Source organism: Mytilus trossulus, chromosome 4 (assembly GCF_036588685.1).
Source record: "Mytilus trossulus isolate FHL-02 chromosome 4, PNRI_Mtr1.1.1.hap1, whole genome shotgun sequence".
NCBI classification, from domain to species: domain Eukaryota; kingdom Metazoa; phylum Mollusca; class Bivalvia; order Mytilida; family Mytilidae; genus Mytilus; species Mytilus trossulus.
Genome location: NC_086376.1, coordinates 31,943,832 through 31,965,216, shown reverse-complemented (window position 1 = coordinate 31,965,216; position 21,385 = coordinate 31,943,832). Strand labels below are relative to the sequence as shown.

Genomic DNA, 21,385 nt, shown 5'->3' with positions numbered 1-21,385 from the left:
TATTGCATATTTGGTTTTACAACTTATTAAGTCTATAGCTTATAACTTAGTATTCCTCTAGTAGCACTACTTGCTCAGAAACCTTATTTGTAATATTGAAACTATGCTATAATTTATTTCACAAATATACTAAATAAATGATTTTGAATACACATGCAGATCTTTGTATTTAGTCTTCTGTTTTAGTATAACTATTCCGGGATCCATCCCGTTATCGATATCATTATATTATCCGTGTCCCATTGAAAATTTGGGCAAATAACTCCATTGGCATATGTTAAAATTGTACCGAATAATATCTGAAAAATATTATGAGAAGTATCCAACAATTGAAACTGTCCGACATATTCAACTTGTTGATGGATCAAACAGTATATATATGAAATTAAATTTTCTTGCGAATTTTATTTTGATTTAAACAAGAATACAAGAGACCATACGATGATATTATATTAAATATAAAAGTATCATTATTTATTTTATTTGGAAAATATGTAAACCTTTGTATCAACAGGAAATATAACTCCATCCGGAATTGAAACTTAATGATTGGTAATTTTCCGCTAGAACGTTATGTATTAAAAGTTTCCTTAGAACAAATTGCTGTTACTATAAAAATACAAATAAATGCTACAATGGTATATCGCTGTTCATTGGTCATAAATCGATTAGGCGAATACAAATTCGGGTTACAAACGAAAACCGAGGAAACTTTTCAACTATTAGAGCAAAGCAACAGAACAATAAAAACACTGATCTGCAAAAAATTAGAAAAAAAACCCAAACCGGCCACCATTCATAGAAATAGAAACGGCCATATTCCTGAATTGTGACAAAACATTTTAAGAAAAGAGGTTTGGTTGAAACTGGTTTTATGTCTAGCAAAACCTCCCGCTTCTTTTGGCAATTTTTAAAATTCCGCTAAATTGCAAAATTACGTAAACGGAATACAGTACAAATAAACACAATAAAACTCTAGAGAGTGAAATACATAAATAAATAATATAATAGTACATTACAACATAGAAACCACCGAATAACAACAGACAAATACCACGAATTTACGATACCACATCTGGACACCACAAACGAATTATAAACTGTACATTACACTAATGTATCAACGCCACAAAAAGAGACGTATTTTACTGTGATGTTTATATAATCAAAAGTAAATTTGTGAAAAAATTTCTAGAAATATAATAAATTTGTTTTATTGTAGACACGTACAAGAATATACAATTGGGATTTGAAATAGTGTTACATTATGTATTTTTGTTTTTTTCATTTGTTGAGTATTTTAGAAAAAATCTATGAAACTGAATTTCACTGCATAAAAGGAAGTGGGTCACACAATTATCCGTTTCTTTTCAAACGACAGGAATTCGAAAGTGAGCAATATCAAAATGAGAGCTTGTCATTAGTTAAGTGTTATTTACATCCGAAGACGTCTTTTGATAAATCAGTTATGAAAATATCATTTCGAATTGGAAAGAGGTTTTCAAAGTTATTTAAAAGAGTGAAATGTTTACTTACCACGACGACGACGAAGCGCATAAGGGATAGCAATAGGTCACATGCACTTTGAAGCCTTAAGGGGCAAAACGGTAAATAAAAATAAGAGAAAGACAATAATATACTGGAACACACTCGACATAATGACTCTCAATACAATATGTATCAGTGTAAATATAACTATACTGATAGTTGAACCTTCTAATCTTATAAATGAACGTTATACACGTTGTTAAAGATAGTTTGAATTTGCCCTTTGATTGGGGTTTAGGTTTTGAATTTTCCTCGGACTATTTTTGGTATTTTAATATTTGCTTAATTATTTCTATTTGCAGATCTAGGCGTCATCTTTGTATTGTCTTGTCCGTTTAATGTAACTTAAAATATTTTTAAACGTTGTTTGAGACATCCCTGAACGCTTACACATCGCATAATCTTCACTTTGGTTAAGACTCTGTGGCATTTATTTTGTCTGGGGATTTGATGTCATTTATTTATGTAGCAAGCGATACTCTAGCTCATACATAGTTCTTTGTTTTGCCTCTGTCCATAGTTTGCCGAGATGTTGTCTGAAAATGGCATTGCAATGTTGACAAGCATGTTCTCCCCAACATTTGGATTTGAATGCCATATAGACGCGACTCATGTTAATATCTCTTTCAACAAATGTTCACAAAAGTCTCCATCTTCTTCCTCTTGGTCGATTAGGAAGCTTTCTATTACCAAACCTATTAACATAGAACACATCTTTATGATTGACTTTTGTATTCTGAAACGTTTCAATGGATTTAAGTAAAAAACAAAATTGATACTTACAATTACGTGTAGATTTATTCCGTTTTTCTGTTAATCCGTAACTATAAACTATGAGTGTGTAATTTAAATTTAAACAAATTCACACACACATGACTAAAGTCACTTGTCATGTACACTAACATATTTAATTTACAGTTTGGTGTGTTTGCATTTATTTCTTCTGAAAATAGGCGCATTCGATTGGTTATATTAAGTGTTTTAAATATCCATTGATTCGATTCTAAAAATTTATATGTAATTTATTTTTTATATCTTCATGCTAAAATAATAATTGGTTAAAGTCAGATTTATGTAATGTTCATTCATGTGTATATTTATGTATATATTGGAGAAGACGTTACTAAGTTGGAAAACTTGTGTCTAATCCATTTGTCTCTTTTTGGAACAATAAAATATGTTTAAACTATAGAACACAATTTAATTTTAATGCATATGTTTATACCCATCTCGATATAAGTCATCATATAGAAGCATTATGTGTGATATAGATATTGTTGTTTCTGTGTTTCCTGGCTTATTTAAAGCAAGGCAATATAATAAAAATCTTTGATGAAATGAAAAATTAAACATTTCATAAAAAGTTATTTAAAAAAATAATACGAATTTTGCATTATTGGATTATTAACATCTGTATCGTTCTTTATCCCATTAAAAATCAATAGACACATGAAAGGCTTTTTAATGTGCAGCAATATTAATTTTGCATCTCCTCCCTGGAGGCAAAAATCGAATGTTGTGCGTATTGGGATTGGTAAATCTATCCATATTAATGCATGGATTATCATGCTGCTTTCCTCTTAAAACGTATAAACAAATACAAGTGATATATCATTTTTTTGAATCCATGTTAAAATATTTTTAGGAATAAACATTAATGGACTTATTCAATTTTATAATATATTTACGAATTTAATTGTATAGACTATCACTAGACCCATATCTGGCCTTCGTGTGTTGTATGTTTTATGGTCGGGTGGTTGTCGCTTTGAAACATTCACCATTTCCTTTCTCAATTTTATATCATATTAGAAACACGACTATTGGTTTGTTAAACGCTCAACGGCACACACGCCGTTCCTATCTATAACAGTTATCTAAGTTTCATTTACTAACTTTTCTACACTGAAAGTATTTGTATCAAATTACTGTTTATGACAAGACAAGTCCATCAACAATAGGACGCCCTTACATAAAATGCTTCATTTTAATGTTACAAGTATATCTAACATTGTCATAAAAGCCCGAGGTTTAGCTAGCCGTAAAACCAGGTTCAACCCACCATGTTTTTCTTAAAATGTCCTGCACCAAATCAGAAAAATTATCATTGTTATGTTATAGTTCGTTTCTGTGTTTGTAACATTTTATTGTGGTGTTTCTGTTGTGTCGTAGTTCTCTTATTATTGTATTTGATGTGATTAACCACAGTTTAAGTTTGTAACCCGGATTTGTCTTTTTCTCAATCGAATTTATAACCGCGGTATACTACTGTTGCCTTTCTTTATCTGGCACAAGTGATAAATTTTTGGACGCAGTGGTTTAGAAACAAATTTAACTCAAACTCTAAAAATGAATACGGATAAATACTCGTATGCTAGTTCATTTTATAAAGATAAAATGTCCTAGTGATGTATGTAATATTTCCATGTAATATTTCTCTCGTAAGATCTTTATGACGGTTCAACAATTGATCGTATTGAATTTATTACAACTGTCATACCTTTGTTCTGTTCTTGCATGTTTCTTATCTGATAACAACCATAATCTTTTCCAAGTTAGGCATCTTAGCGTGGTCTACCTAAAATGATATTTAGTTATAACTATATTGGTAAAACTTCACTGTTAAATAGTACAAACATCAATTAAACTAAACCCAAAATTTTGATTTAGTTAAACTTATATTCAGGTCAGCATTTAAAACAGAGAAAGGTAAAATAAAACATAATAAATATAACTCTTGAAATTTAACGAAAAAACATTTACGAACATAATGATATTAAAAAAATTGAAAACAAAAATAAATCATGATAAAAAATATAGAAGAACTAGGTTGAACATATTAATGAATAAACACATTACATGTCTCAACGGAAGCACATCGATGCAACTGAAATGACAAAAGGTAAGTTATTGTGTCAGTGTTACATGTACACACATACGACATGACTAAACTACATCTTTAAAAATGATTTAAATTTTTTTTTTTTATTCACTTATCATTTGAAATTGTGAGAAAATTATCTGAATCGTTAAATCAATGCTAAGAAATGCATTACTTGTTCAATTATCAACTTTTATTTTTTACCCAATAATACTCAATTAGTCACTAATATGTAAAAGCAATCAAAGTGATACAAAAACTACTTTCCCATTGAAACGAATAAAGTAAATATGAATGGAAATCTAATATTTAAAGCAACAAACAACATTGATTAATTGTATATAATATATGACATGTTAAATATCCCTCCTTTTGCTGCAAAAAGGATACATAAATTCGAAATCGTCGATATCGACAGGGTTATGACATAAGTGAGTGCCTGTGTACATGCACGTTTGAATGCTATTATCATATAAGTTAAAATACAAATGCAGTTAATTATTTTTTACATGATAGCTATTTTGATCTCTAAGCTTTGAAAAAAATATGAAAGAAACACAATCATTTGCATCATAAAGGAGGGTGAAATTGGCATTGTGCATCTATATATATATGCAAGTAAAAAATTAAAGCACTACAATAACAAAATAACTACCAATTATTAGTTAACTATAAATGAGTTATTTTCATTGAGTACAATTTATAATACACGAAACAATAACATATATCATTTATTTTTTAATTGTATACAATAAAAACATAATTTCTTTTAATTTAATATAAATTGATTTCAATTAATCTTAAACGTGGTACATATAATTGAAAAATAGTTTACATCATCTGGTAATCAATAAGTATGAAGACGAGTAATGCATGCAATTAATTATCTTACCATTGAAACCGGTAAAATACAGAACACGAATGTCATCTATGTTGTACCAGTAGTTCTGCGAGTGTACAGGTGTGTGTATACAAGATTGTGGGATTCTAATATCGTTGTGTATGCTCAACCATTCGTTCCATGTAAAGTTAAGAAAAATTTCGCCTGTTATTTGCCCACACGAAACAGGATTATCATTCAGGTTTCTATAATATAGATATTAAATGAATGTCAATGAACAAATATTTAACTATAGTAAAATGAGAGATGTCGGAACATTCATATAACAGTACAATCACGTCAAACGTACAGGTGTCTAATAATAATTTGATGGTAAAACTAAAAGCCTGATTTATTTTCATTTAATATTTATACTAAACCTCTGTAAAACACAATGTTTCCCTATATATATAGTGTTTCTATATGCATTTGCTGCCTCATACTGTGTCATTATTTTAGACTATTTTAACTGTCTGGTATAGTCAAAAGCGCCATAATGTTTCCATGAAATACCCTATACTCTTAAAATTATCTTGTAAGTAATACTCACACACTGTTCAAGTTCATGTTACTGCTAAAAGTATCCCACGGAATATGTGATATTCTATTATTGCTTAGGTCACTTAAAAAAACCACATGCCAAATGAAATACAAAATATAAAAATATATTACATCATATTTTTTATATATCTAGTTTGATGCGTCAGATATTTCTATTACGAATGTTAAAGAATGGATATAGAATTATAGCCCATTTTCAGTGAGCCATAAATAATAAGCAACATTGTACTGTAACATTATAAATACTGGGACAACTGAGAAAAATCAAACGCATTGATCAAGATAATCAAGGCAAAGTCATTTGAGACACAAGAAGTTAACAGTTAAAACGCTTACTGGAACAGAAAACATCAGATACAACTATTAATATATGAACAGCTAAATTAATGAAAGAACACTAATTAAGACGATAAACAACGTCAGTACCTAGAATCTATACTTCAAGACCATCAAGGACATATATGTCGAAAACAAGTCTATTGCAAATTTAACTATATTCCTCGATACGGATCTATCTAGCAAAACATTTAATGAAAATAAAATTTGAAAAATTTTGTGCATTCAAAACGCTTTTTGGATTTTAAAATCCTAACACTCAAAACAAATATTAACCAAAAAGGACCAGACAGAATATCCGAATCAATCTAATGCCAACTTTGTACTTGTTATCGCTTTTTAACTATTTTGATTTGAGCGTCACGTATGAGTCTTATGAAGACGAAACGCGCGTCTGGCGTATTAAATAATTAACTATTTGCCTAAGGCTGTTTAAATGTTGTGTATAGCAAATTCTACATCTGTGAGCAAATAGGCTATTTGTATCATGTCGGTAACGAATCCCTGACTAATGAGCCGATGATACCATCAGTGACCAACAATTCACCCGCAGAAATATGTTCATTTTTGATAATACATAGTTGTTATCCATTCATTTGATGTGTTTGAGCTTTTGATTATTCATTTGTTTACGTATTTTTTAGTGTGAATTTTCCTCGGAGTTCAATAGTTTTGTGATTTTTTTTATCGAACAATGGCAAGACATTTAACATAATTCTTTTTAAATTAAGTGTGACCGATTGGTTTTAACGTTGAGTATTTACATGCATATTTATGTTCACCAGAAGCGGCATATTATTTACAGGGTTAACCTTTGACACAAAAACTACTTTATTGAAGAACAATGGAAACGCATGTGTTTTAATGGTTTACCCTTATAAATTGATTCAGCCTTACGATGTTTGTCTGTTTCTCAACTCGTTAGTGCTATATATTCAGCCGTCTTTTCAGATCTTTAGGTACCAAAAAATTGTCTCTTATGTAACTTTAACGGCTGTGTCGTAATTCGTGTAGTGAAATCAGGAAAGAGTGTAAATTGGTTTGACGGATGATGTATATACATAAGAGAAGATGTTAACCTAGTCGAGAAAACCAGTATTGTACCAATGTGTTTGTGTTTCGCTTTTACGTAAGACGGTCATACAAGGTAGAGTTTAAACAAGCTTTTAAAAGTAAAATCCTGCTTTGGTACTGTATTTTTAAAGTGGACTAAACCTGGTTGTATAGCTTTCCAAATCTTTCACTTGTATGAAAGTCGCATAAAATTCCATTATATTGGCAACGATGTGTAAACAAAACAAACAGACATAATAGGTAAAAAAGTTTAAAATAGGAATACAGCAGTCACAATGTTATTATCATAATTACTACTATGAAAAACATGTCAACAAACATTGGCACACAATGACGAGATTTATAAGCACAGAAACACGTCGCATGTATCAAGGAACCACAAAAATGGCATATAAATTCTTGTTGACAAAGCAAATTAATTAACAAAAATCACATAAAGCAATACAAAAACAATCATAGAACTATTACACAATGACGGAATGAATGAGTACAGAGCTCCGTCATCTCCGTAGAAAAATAACATTGTGACGGTATACATAACAACAGAGCCGCTCCATATGTAAAAATGAAACAGAAAAACAAGTTGACCCCGCCTCATTCTGTATGTATGTGCCTTTACCAAGTCAGGAGACTGTTACTCAGTGGTTGTCGTTTGTTTATGTGTTGCATATTGGTTTTTTGTTCATGTTTTTTACATATATAAGTCTGGTAGTTTTGTCGTTAAATTGTTTTACATTGTCATTTCGGGGGCCCTTTAAAGCGGACTATACCTGAAGATTTCCTTACTTATATATAGACAGAGCATATTAGCAAAATAAAGGACAAGAATACAAAAAATATCAACAAAAAAATGGGTGGAAAGTTTGGCATTGAAAATGAAAACAAAATGTTAACAGAAATACCGAAATCGAAGTTTAATACGATCATTACTTAAACCTTGAATATTCAACAAATATTCGACTTTATTATCGAACGAAACGAATATAAAAGAACTACTATGTTTTTGACTAGATATAATCATTTTCCAAGGAAACTGGTTGCACCTGGTTTTATAGCTAGCGAAACTTTCTTGTATGGGTGAAGATTGACGCCTCTTAAAACTTGTCAACCCGCTTTAATTATTTGTCGTTTCTCGTTTGTTTATATACAAGACCGTTAGTTTTGCTGTTTGAATTGTTTTGCAATAGTCGTTTTTTTTTTGTCCGTTATTAGATTGCTGTTCGGTGTTAGCCAAGGTTCCCTGTTGAAGGACTGACTTTAACCTACATGTTTACTTTTGTCCAATTACGATTTGGATGGAGATTTGTCTTATTGGCACATCTTCTTAATTCTAAATAAACATGTTAAGATTTTACTCACATTGTATGTAGGATGACATTATTTCTAAAGAATTCGTTTCCAATCTTCGAAATCATATTATTTTGAAGACGTCTACAAAAAAAAATATACAATTATAACATACACCACATAAGTGTGTAATAGGAAAGAATAAAACAAAGTCAGAAAACTTCAAAAAGAGGACACATTTCGAAGAAAACAAACAAAAGTAACATGACCACAATGAAGAATGAAAAAAAAAAATACAATCTTTCTGAATACAAACAGAAAACTAAAGTGTTAGCTAAAGGAACCTCTTCTACAACAGGGGGAGTTAACAGTGTTCATGGCTGCATTCATCATGGTGCTCATGTACACATCAATGACAATGGGCCTTGTGTTACAATCATGGAAATCAAATAAAGAACAAATCCGTGGCATCTGTGACTAAATATTCCATCCCGGTTGATACCATTTTTAATTCAGATCCACCGCAGAAGTGTGACACACAAGTACGGGGTTTCCAACATCTACAAAAACTTTTATTCTGTGAGAAAAATGAACACTGAATAAAAGATTAAATCTTTTTTGCATCTTGTTATATAGAAAATGACGTGTTTTCAATTCAAATATGACAACTATCAACCATAAACAAAAATACCCAACTAATATAAAGGGTACCGTTCGGTTTTAAAGACGAGAAAACTTCATACTGTATATTAAGGTATAAAAGGCCACAAAATAATTAAATGATAAACAAAGAAAACAACATAAAACTCTAGTAGATATATATATTCTTTCAGTAAGCAAAGGCAAATCTGTAATTTTAAGAATACAAGGGAATTCACTAGAGGTCGCACATAAAAGTCAACATGATCATAATATTTAATGGCATTATTCTTTATTTACAGTGAAAAGAGAACTTTCATATTTTGATTCAAATAATCTTGTCTCTGAATGCAAATTTACAATTTTAAGGCGGGAATATTTCTTTTTGGTTAAGGACACCATTTGTACTATTAACGTTTACAACGAAATAAAATTTAAAGTCAACTTGATGAACTTCAGGATGATTTTTTTCCTTTTAAACAAGGTCTGATAGACAGATAATATACAAATTTCAAATAGGTCAGTATCGTACAAATGTATTTTTGAAAGTCCTTTATAACGGTGGGCTCGGTTATTAAATCCGTAAAAATCTCGTATTGGACTATGATAAGTGTTGGCGTGTAATTTTGAGTGAAATATTCTAGATTGATGAACCCAAAGTATGTTTTTTAATATGGATTTTTTTAAAAGTATTTCACATCAAATCATGTAAATTGTTTACTTACAGTGTATACAGATTATTTAATCCGTCTAGTATTCCATTTTCCAGTTCTGTAAGGGCATTACGAGTTAATGATCTGAAAGGAGAATGTGAATACATCTTAAGTACATGTATATATTTATCTAGATGTTCTGTAATATTTAATTACTGTTTATTTATAAGATATAACACTAAAAAAGTCAAAAAGTCTGAAAAGACAATTTTTCGTCTGAATTGGCATATATTTTTACTCCACATCCTTTTTTGTCTTAACTATTTTTAGAAATTCTTAACATAGTATGAATTTGTTTAATACAGTTCTTGATTTACCTTGACAAGTGTCTTGAAAGTATTCTAAATTGTCTAAAAATTTCTCGACCCTTTCTGTACCATCAGATAAGAGTCTTGATGAGTCTTGAAAAAATCTTGATTGTCTTAAATTTGTCTTGATTAGTGTTGATATGTCCTTTACATTCGTTATAATGTCTGAATATGTCTTGACGCATTCCTGAGTCTTAAATAAAGGCAACAGTAGTATACCGCTGTTCAAAACTCATAAATCCATGGACAAAAAACAAAATCGGGGTAACACACTAAAACCAAGGGAAACACATTAAATATAAGAGGAGAACAACGACACAACACTGAAATGAAACGCACACAGAAACGGACCAAGCATCAGACAAAATCCCACGAGAATAACAAATATAACAGTAAAACCATACACATGAATTTGGGATAGACAAGTACCGTGACACGTCTTATCGCAATGTGAATTTACACTAAAAAATCAGAGAAGACACACGACGCAACGTTAAAATGTAACACACACACAGAAACGAACAATAATATAACAATGGCCATATTCCTGACTTGGTACAGGACATTTTTAAAGGAAAAAATGGTGGGTTGAACCTGGTTTTGTGGCATACCAAACCTCACACTTTAATTCCTTTCACGGATTTGGCTATACTTTTTTGTCCCTTTTGGATTAAAGCTCTTCATTTTTATATAAGCTTTGGATTGCAAATATTTTGGCCACAAGCATCACTGAAGAGACATGTATTGTCAAAATGCACATCTGGTACAAGAAAATTGGTATCGTTAATTTTTTTAATGGCAATGTAAAATATAACATTGAAATGACAAAATAATATTATAGGACTACAATACAAATAAATAGGAGAACGTATTAGACAAAGAAACACATGATTAATAGATATCAAAAAGCATCAGGTTTAAAATTCAATACGCCAAAAACGCGCCTCGTCCACACAAGACTCACCAGTGATCGAAAGTGAAAAAAGGACAAAAAAAGCTGTCTGAATATATCTCGACACTTTCTTGTCTGTCTTAAAGATGTCTCGACACTATCTCAACAGTTAAAATTTCACCTGAATTGTATATGTTTACACATTCTGCATTGTTTAAACACTTTATTTTGCTGTTATCATACCCACTTTTATTATCGCTAAACAAAACTTAGACGAATCAAGGATTCGTTTAGAATAATTCCGTAATGTAGTTTAGTTTTGATTTTTTTTTAATTAAATGTTTAATTTAATTGTTCCCATTTGGAATATATGACGAAGTAACTGACAAACAGCATTTGAGATTTTGTCGGTCAAAAAAAAATGCCAGTCAAATGTGCTTTACTTAAAATAATATTGGTGGCCTGAGGCACAGTTTTAAAATGAGACCATATGTTTCATTGAACCCTACCATTCCTCTTGTGCGTGTGTCTGGCTAAACAGGGGGATTTTGACTTTTTTAATTAGGGACAAAGAGTTTATTTCCATCTTGTTTCCAAAAATGTATTCATTTTTTTTTCAAACCAAACACTTTTTTTTACTGAAAATTGTGTGTTGTATTTCATAATTATATATAAAAAATAATAGTTTGCTACTCCTTCCCCTCCTGAATTTTTTTTATCAAGAAATCATAGAACAAAGAAATGTTTAGCTCTTAATTATGCATGTCTTTTGGAGATCCATTTCATAAGACCGATGATTTCTATAGAAATCATAAATGGGACTCTTAAATACAGTTTTCTTTTTTTCCCAGAGTAGATAATAATTTTTCTATTCATCTTCAGGAAATTATCAAATTTGCTTTCATGTCATATTTGTTTTAATGAAAAAAATCCATTTCAGATCTATAACGTTTAAATAAAATGAAGATTTTTATTTTGATTTATTGCCAAACTATAAAATTGCAGTGACATAGTCATACTACTGACCTTTGTTTTAACCTTTTGGATTCGAGCGTCACTGATGAGTCTTTTGCAGACGAAACGAGCGTCTGGCGTATATAATAACAGTCCTGGTATCTATGATGAGTTTATTTACATGGCTGCTTACAGGTAAAGCAGTAATTGTCCATATGACAGTCGCGTGTACCCTATGGTGTGTATATCTTTTTTTTGAAATACCTTAATTTCCTTAGACACATCCCGTTCACTTGTAATAGTTGATATATATTGCAACAAATGACAATATTTAAACTTTCTTCTGGGAAAGAATTAGATTACAATTATACTTTGTACCAAAACAAATTGTTTTTATAAATAGCAAGCTATAAAGGCCACCAAAGTGACTAGTATAAAACCATTGAAACGGAAGACAAACTGTATAATTTGTATAACAAAACAAAAAACAACCAGGAAACGAGAAACAAATAGGAACCACGTCATATTTTACTTTTATGTTTTTCCAAAAACACCGAGCACCAAAGAAAGTCCCTTATCAATTGGCAAAAACTCAAACACATCAGAGGAAAGATAAACAACTGTCATATTACTGACCTACTTGTATGTAGAAAATGGTAAATTAAACTTGATATAATAGCTAGCGAAACGTCTCACTTGTATGACAGTCATATTTAATCTCATTAAATATTGACAATAATGAGTGATAAAAAATTTATTATGATAGGTAAAAATGTCAAAACGTAGATAATACAACAGTCAACATTGTGGTTATCTTTATCCCAATTAAAACCAAAAAATAATTTCAACAAAGACGAAAATCACCTAGACACTCTATGGCAAAGCACATTAGCGAAAATACAAGGCGACAGTTTTACATGAGGAATGGTTATATAATATAAAACGTTGACAATTCATTGGTTTAGATAATAATAATTTCATAGAAAGATCGAAAATTATACAGACGATCTGTAGAAATTGTTTTGAATCGGCATATAGTTAATTTAACCACGTGAGTAAACAGTTTCTATGATCCGCCGCCCCAAACTAATGGACAAGTCATTTGTAGAACATGCAGATGAGCTGGCAGTGCACCGTTGTTGTTTTTTGTGATTGTGTGAAGCTAAGGTATCCAAAGCAAATATTTTTCATACATGTATATGCTCATTGATGTAATGTTTATTGTAGCCATGAAGGACTTATGACTCATCAAAATTATATCCTTTTTTTTATGTAAGACTACCTGAGTTCTTATTTATATCTAATTCGTATACAAGGCACTCGAAAAAGTACGATTTACATACATTTTTTTTATTTGAAGCAGAAACAACAACATATTAATCGTGAAAAGATAATATTAATTTCATATTTTTTTTGTCTCTGAATAATTTACCTTGGTCGATCATTTACACAGTTTTGAATGAGACTTTTTATCGAAGAACTGATAGTTTTAATTCACTCTGATACAGTGTCTAGTTTTGAATCGTTTTGTTAAACCTATGCTTAAGTTTATTTCAGGAGAACAAAGTCTGTTTTTACAAAAGAAAAACAATTACATCGATTAAAAAAGTTTCCAGTGACTCAGAATATTTTTTATTATATTTCTTAACATTTGTTTATATAAAGAAATGGCGGAACCGATTTAAAAAACAATCTGAACGTATTATGACAGATTTATAAAATACAGAAAGACATACTTACAGTTCGCTTAATAGGTTCGGTAGAGTCCTAAAAAACTTTATGTCAGATATTAAGTTGCCATCTAAATATCTATAAAATAAATGTATATTACTGGTATCAATAAAGAATGTTTGCATAGTTACCTTTACACTTGTACTTAAATATTGTTATATGTAAACGTATTTCTGGAATCAGGTCTTTCACCGAAAAAGATCGCCAATTTTGCACGCCTTTTAATATGACGTTATTTACCAGATAGAATAAAATTGAGAATGGAAATGGGGAATGTGTTAAAGAGACAACAACCCGACCAAATAAAAAACAACAGCAGAAGGTCACCAACAGGTCTTCAATGTAGCGAGAAATTCCCGCACCCGGAGGCGTCCTTCAGCTGGCTCCTAAACAAATATATACTAGTTCAGTAATAATGAACGCCATACTAATTTCCAAATTGTACACAAGAAAGTAATATAAAAATAATACAAGACTAACAAAGGCCAGAGGCTCCTGACTTGGGACAGGCGCAAAAATTCGGCGGGGTTAAACATGTTTGTGAGATCTCAACCCTCCTCCTATACCTCTAACCAATGTAGAAAAATAAACGCATAACAATACGCACATTAAAGCCTGTATCCCTTCTCTATTAAAGCACTTTCATAAATGCTATTCTGTAGGGTAGTATAGAATTAATTGATGTTTCGTTCCGTAAGTACGTAATTCCAGTACGACTGACGGAGGGTGATTATCTTTACAGATTTTAATTTTCCAATTATTTTGTGCAGTATACAATTTTTTACCGTGTATGACGATGCTTGCAATTTTGTCACGTGGTGAAGGAAGTCACATGACAGATTCGTCTGAAAACTGTATCGCAAAACTGGTCTACAGATGTATTTTGCCAATGTCTACGATGTGCAGAAATAAGATCTTAATGTGAAAGAGTGGCTGTAAAATCACACGAGTTAGAAAGACCGAAGAGTGTGATTAAATTTTGTGAAGGCATTCGATTTTTTTCATATGCTTTACCATTGTTAACTTTAACGAATTTTATGACTATTCCAAGAAATTATTTGAAATAAAATATTTGCAGTTTTTTAAGAAACTATGTTTCAAACAATTTCATGCCAAGCTGCTAAGAATTTTAGATGAATCCTTTCTGGCCTTGCATAGTTTAAATAGATTATGTTCATTTTTATGTTTGTTATTTATTACTAACGATCCCCATATTTCACTCCTTTATGACAACACAGGTTTCACAGTATGATCAAATTTCATTTTAGGTTTATATAAGTTGAAACTTTTTATATCTAAATAAAGCTTTCAATTCCCTTTTATATTAAGTTACCATTTGAAAAAAATAATTATAAAAATATTACATATTGCCAGCAACCGTGATATTCATCTTTGACCTAATTTTCCAAAATTAATAAAGAAAAATAATCTTTCACTTTATTCCATATGTCTTCCGTTCGTATTAGCTTTTTTTCAAATCAGTCAAGACCAACTTTAGTAACCGACCGAATATTATTTTCTTTAACTAAAATTGTATTATGTAACATAGACATTGAAGTTTTACATTTGTACCATAATATCAAAAGTTCATTTAAAAAAAAAAATCTGACAAGTCTGACTAAAGATATTGCGTAGTAACTACTTGTCGCTTAAATTTCCATTCAACAATAGTGACAATATAACTTCATGCTCCTATTTTTTTTTCGGCAGGATTCAAAGCAGGAATATAGGATACTTACAGAAATTGAAGTCTAGTCAATCCAGCAAAAGTTCCGTTCTGTGTGGAAGATATTGAATTGTTATTCAGTGATCTGTAATTAATAAAATTTTAATGAACACAGTTATGCAAGAACGCAGATGTTACGTTAATTCATTGTGTGACCATTTGTCAAAATACATGAAAAAATATATATTTTGAAACCATTTCTTAAATAAGGAGAAAAAGTATGGATAAGAACGAATCTTTTAATGATGGCAAATTTTAACAGGATTTACTTCAATGTGAAACTCCATTTATTACTAAGCTGTATATGAAAAAACCTTTCGCAATTTTCGGTCCACAATGCTCTACATTATGTATATACAACTCGTCTAAACATCAACCAACAATGTTAGATCGCTAAATTTGCTTTCGCATGCAAATTTACAGATCTAACATTGTTGGGTTGATGTGTAGACGAGTTATATATATATATATATTTATATACAACTCGTCTAAACATCAACCCAACAATATTAGACCTGTAAATTTGCTTTCGCAAATTTTTGTTCTTCCCTCGTCGGGATTCGAACCCATGCTTCTGCGATATCGTGAAACCAATTCGCCTGCACTGTAGCCGTCCCGCTAGACCACACGACCACCTGGGCTTCATAAAAATGAAGCTTTCGCTGGCCATGCGTTACCTTTCCACGTCAGTTTTAATCTAGCGGCGTACTACAGCGCATGATATAAAAGGCATGGAGATGTTCTTTTTACAGATCAGCTAAATTATCTTTAGTAAAGGATCCTACAATTAATGTAAGATACAATCACAAAAAATAATTATATTTATAAGTACGTCTGAGCCAGTGACAACTCTCCAACAGATTTATCCATCGCATCACCAGCAGTGATGGTGATACATGGCTGTGTACATTATGTATATACAACTCGTCTAAACATCAACCCAACAATGTTAGACCTGTTAATTTGCTTTCGCAAATTTTTGTTCTTCCCTCGCCGGCATTCGAACCCATGCTACTGTGTTATCGTGACACCAATTCACCTGCACTGCAGCCGTCCCGCTAGAACACACGACCACTAGGATCCTTTACTATAGATAATTTAGCTGATCTGTTAAAAAAAACATCTCCATCCCTTATATATCATGTACTGCCAGATTAAAAATGACGTGAAAAGGTAACACCCGGCCACCTAAGCTTCACTTTAATGAAGCTACAGTGCATATTGATTACATTGATTATGAACAATTAAACAAAGTCAAGTTTTTTTTTTAACAAATTAATTTCTGCAGAAATAATATATATAGTTTTACAATATAATATAGATGGACAAACTATCGTTGACTAAACTGTATCTAGAATTGATTTTCTCTCTTTGAATAAAGTACACAATAATAAACTTACTTTTTTAATTATAACATTATCTTTGGATGACATTAATCATATTTGTTTTGATTTATTTGGGAGGCTTTTAAAGTTTTTGTTAATCTTATTTAAGTAATTCAAATATTCAGATCTTTTATATTCTCAAACAGGACACTGAAGAAGAAAATGAATTTCATCTTCAACTTCAGTGTTACATAATTTACATATTCTATCCTCCACTCGAAGCCCAACATATCTGCCTCTTTCAATTTCTAATTTATGTGCACTGACTCTGAACTTAGTGAGCAGTCGCCTTTCATCCTCATTCAAAAGTAATAAGAATTTTTCCATATAAATATTTTTTTAAATAATCTGTAAGTTCTTTATTTATTCCAATCCTGTTTATTTGTTTTATCATTGTTAAGTTGAGATTTCCAAATACAAGAATATTTCTGTTTTAATTTCCGGTAAATAAGGGATTTTTATCCATCTTTGAATTTTTAACGAGTTTATGATCTTTATCAAGATGTTTCATAAGAATAACAATACAACTATACCTACTGTTTTTGTTAAAACTATGTAGTGATCTATAGACATTCAGGGCGTCAGAGAGAAGGATATTATCAGACTTTAAAATATGTTTATAATATCTAAACATATTAAAAATTTCTTAAGAAATAAGGGATATCTTCCCATTTCATCAAAATAGTTATATTTGTAGATTGTTTTTACCTCAACCCATAGAAAATGTACAGAACTTGGCATGAATACTTTCTTGTTTCATGTCCTTGCATAGTTTAAATAGATTAAGTTTATTTTTATTTAGTTTATTTTTTACTAAAGATCCCCACATTTCACTCCCATATAACAATACAGGTTTCACAGTATGATCAAATATATGTGAAAGTGTGTTAATTTTTTGTTTTATATAAGTTAAAACTTTTTCATATTTAAAAAAAGCTTTCAATCCCCTTTTTATATAAATCTTCTTTAGCCTCTGTAAAGGTCCTACTTGCAATTACATAAATTCCTAAATACGTATAGCCCTAGCAGTTTCAATAAGTATATTATTAACATTAACATTAATTTTACATGTAGTTTTCCTGTTTTATTAAACACTACTAATTTAGTTTTATTTATATTCATTTGGAGCCCCCGTGTATCACAGTAATTATATAGTTTATCAATACAATTCTGTAGACCATCAGCTGTTTCTGACATCAATACTTAGTCATCTGCATACAATAATCAATTAAGCTGTAAGGAATTTAAAATAGCAGGTCTACAGTTCTCATCATTCGAGTCAAGCATATCATTTATGATTTTTGTTTAATAAAGTGGGGCTTGAATAAAGGCAACAGTAATATATTATGCTGTTCAAAATTCATAAATCGATAGAGCAAAAAACAAATCCGGGTTATAAACTAAAAATTAGGGAAACGTATCAAATATAAGATAACTACGACACAGCACAAACACGAAACGTAACACACACAGAAACGAACTGTTATGTAAATTACACACTTGTTTGACTCCTATGTTAGATTTTCAGTCATAGAATATTTGTCTACCTTTACACAAAGTTCAATATTGTTATACATATGTTTTAGAGTGTTATAAAATAAATCACTGACTCCAATATTTTTCAGTTTATAAAAAAGTCCACCATGACTAACAGTATCAAAGGCTTTTCTTAGGTCAACAAAGCATGAAAAGAATTTTGTATTGTCTTGTTGGGTACCTTTTTCTATAAGAGTTCTCAAAACTAAATGATGATCACTGGTGTGCTTGCCTTTATAGAAACCAATTTGTTCCGGTTCAATAATATTTCTACTTGCCAAAAATGTCTCTAAACGAGTATTTAAAATGTTCAAAAATAACTTGCCTAAACAACTTCTAATGGTAACTCCTCTATAATTTGAAGGACAACTTTGGGAAATTTTCCTGAGTTTAAGATACAATTAATTAATTTGAGAAGACAAGAAACTAAATATATTTGACTTTAACATTACATTTCAAATTGAGTCAAAACCACTTACATTTTTTTATTTTATGTGTACTAATCGCCTTTTCTAGTTCTGCTTTGGAATCAAATTATCAAGTTCAGTAAATATCTTTTGTCCTTCCATATCTTTTAGTTTATATTTTAAATAATCACAGGATGCATTAATGTCTTTTTCATTTAAATTTAATAAAAAAAAAGAAGAAAACCAAGCATCTGTTGACTCATCAGATGTGTTATTCTCCATATTTGTATCTGATTACTAATTAAGTAGTTCCCAATATTAAATTGGATTATCGTCTTTTAAATGATCTAATTTATCTATAAAATCTTGTCGAAAATTCCTTAATTTTTCTTTCTAGTTTTTCTATAATGTTTTAAAAGACTGAAAAGATGACCTGATTACTGGATCAAAAGGATATTTTTGTAATAATTTTTCTTTATCATTTAGGTTATTTTTTAATTTAGATAATGAAGCATCTAACCAATTGGGTTTTTTCTTTACATTATGTTTTAACTTGCTTGTTTAATTTTTTAAAAGGCTTTTGCAGCTTCATAGAATATAGAAGTTAACATCTTTAATCCTATTATTAATATCAGAATGGTATTCAGTTTCATTAAAATTCATTTTTTGTTGTTGCATACTGCCTGAAGATAATGCTTCTTGAAATAATTCAGAAGAGTTCTCATTCCAGTTATAATTTTTAAGAGACATCTGAGTGTGACATGTATCTTTTATTTTACACTGTATGTTAAATCTGACAATGATCAGAGAGATCGTCCAATAAGTTATGGACTTTTAAAAACATACAATAAAATCATCTACAACGCCACATTCATTTAGAGTATAGCATGTTAATTGGCCAATAGAATCTCCAGTGGTTCGTCCATTTAAAATTCCATGTCCCGTTTCAATACAGATATCATTTAAATATTGACCCCCACACGAGATAGTTTCGTCCATACTATAACGTACAGGTACATTTATATCTGGATTAAAGTTATTAAAAATCTGGTTTACACCATTTCTATTATCCCCCTGAATAACATAGGGTTGGTTAAAACCTGTTCTAGAATGTTAATCTCCTGCTAAAATTAAACTTCCACTTTTTAAATATTTCTCAATATCTGTTTCAAAAAGGTAAGAAAAATCCTCATCTAGAGATTGTGTGTAAGAAAAATTAGAGGATTGATTATTAACGAACCAAAGATATATATCCTGAGTTGTGCTGAAAAGTGTGCTTCAAAGATTTAACCATATGTAATCGTAATCATTTGTTTTGTGTTCAAAAACTTTGTTTTACACCAGCTTTGAAGTTTGATTTTACAAAAAACTGAAATTCCTCCAGATATTGTATTTGACTTTTTGGATTTTGCTCTTGATAAATGAACTGAATTAAACCCATTGATAAATAATGATTCCTCCTGGGTACAATGTGTCCCTAATAAACAAACAATATCCTTTGTTTCTATTTCACTTAAAAAATCTATAGTCCTGATATATTTTGTACCCTTTACTTTTAATTTCGACTTCTTTGTGAATAAACACATTTTTTTATACTTAACACAAAGTTTTTATACCTTGTAGAAAGAAAATTATACACTCATGGCTAAAAAGAACAAATACAATTATGTTACATGTGATAAGAAACATAACTTTTGTAATCTTATATATTGACTTGTCTGACTGTACTGATAATCGTAAAAGAAAACAATTAGAACTACTTAAACTTTGCATCTAAGCCTTTCACTTATTTACATACTTTCATAGACTACCTATCTAATAGTTATGCTTTTTATCAATTTTTGAGGCCATTGTCTATACATGTTTCACTATACTTTAACTGACTTCTCATGAGTTATAACATTTATCATAATATTACCAAACATGCTTTAATTTTTAACAATATTGGCAAAACCTATGTTTTAAGTTAAGTGAATCTCCTTTCTAAATATAACAGTCGTACAGTCATGGCATTAAATACCTAAATATATGCAAAACAAATAATTAAGAATGACATTTAAATTCAACATGTGATTCTTTAAACACTGTATTTATATTCATATTTAGTGTGTAAAATTATGAAAATATATCTTGAATATTAAACATAGAAAATGCACTTTTTGTTCTATTTATGATTTTTCTACCCAGTATACATGTAGTATACATGTAGCTTGAATATTGATTACCAGTATGTCTTGCATAAGTAAATTCTCTGTTGTATCTGTCATGTGTAAATTCTCTATTATATCTATCATGTGTGTCATACATATATCTACCATTTGACCTTGACTTTACATACTGATTTTGAGAACTATCAACATGGTTTTGTACATTCAAATTTCTGTTTAATTCTTACTTTTTTCAATCTTAATATTCAAAGCATTTCTAAGCCAGAATTTCAAGTTTGTTACAAATAAACTGGTTCCCTGTTTGGACAAATGAAGTCCATTAGAATTAAAAAATCTTCTGATTGCTTGAAAAACAGAAT

The 21,385-nt window shown here is 30.2% G+C and overlaps 1 protein-coding gene across 1 annotated transcript; it reads right to left on the bottom strand.

Annotated features, from left to right (window-relative positions):
- Nucleotides 1–516: 516 nt before the first annotated feature.
- LOC134715118 (uncharacterized) lies at nt 517–15,618 on the bottom strand. The gene is made up of 8 exons (XM_063577047.1): nt 15,544–15,618; nt 13,814–13,882; nt 9,932–10,003; nt 8,640–8,711; nt 5,860–5,931; nt 5,322–5,515; nt 4,049–4,126; nt 517–2,243 (listed from the first exon to the last, which is right to left on the bottom strand). The coding sequence occupies exons 4-7, from the start codon at nt 8,693–8,695 to the stop codon at nt 4,113–4,115; spliced, it is 336 nt and encodes a 111-aa protein (XP_063433117.1). The 5' UTR covers nt 8,696–8,711; nt 9,932–10,003; nt 13,814–13,882; nt 15,544–15,618; the 3' UTR covers nt 517–2,243; nt 4,049–4,112.
- Between the last annotated feature and the right edge of the window lie 5,767 nt (nt 15,619–21,385).

Coding starts and splice junctions, on each gene's coding strand:
- LOC134715118 (XM_063577047.1), bottom strand. CDS start 8,695: ATGATTTCGAAGATTGGAAACGAATTCTTTAGAAATAATGTCATCCTA. Junction 5,932..8,639: donor AATGTCATCCTACATACAAT/GTGAGTAAAATC, acceptor GGTTTTTTTAAG/TGACCTAAGCAATAATAGAA. Junction 5,516..5,859: donor AACATGAACTTGAACAGTGT/GTGAGTATTACT, acceptor TCTATATTATAG/AAACCTGAATGATAATCCTG.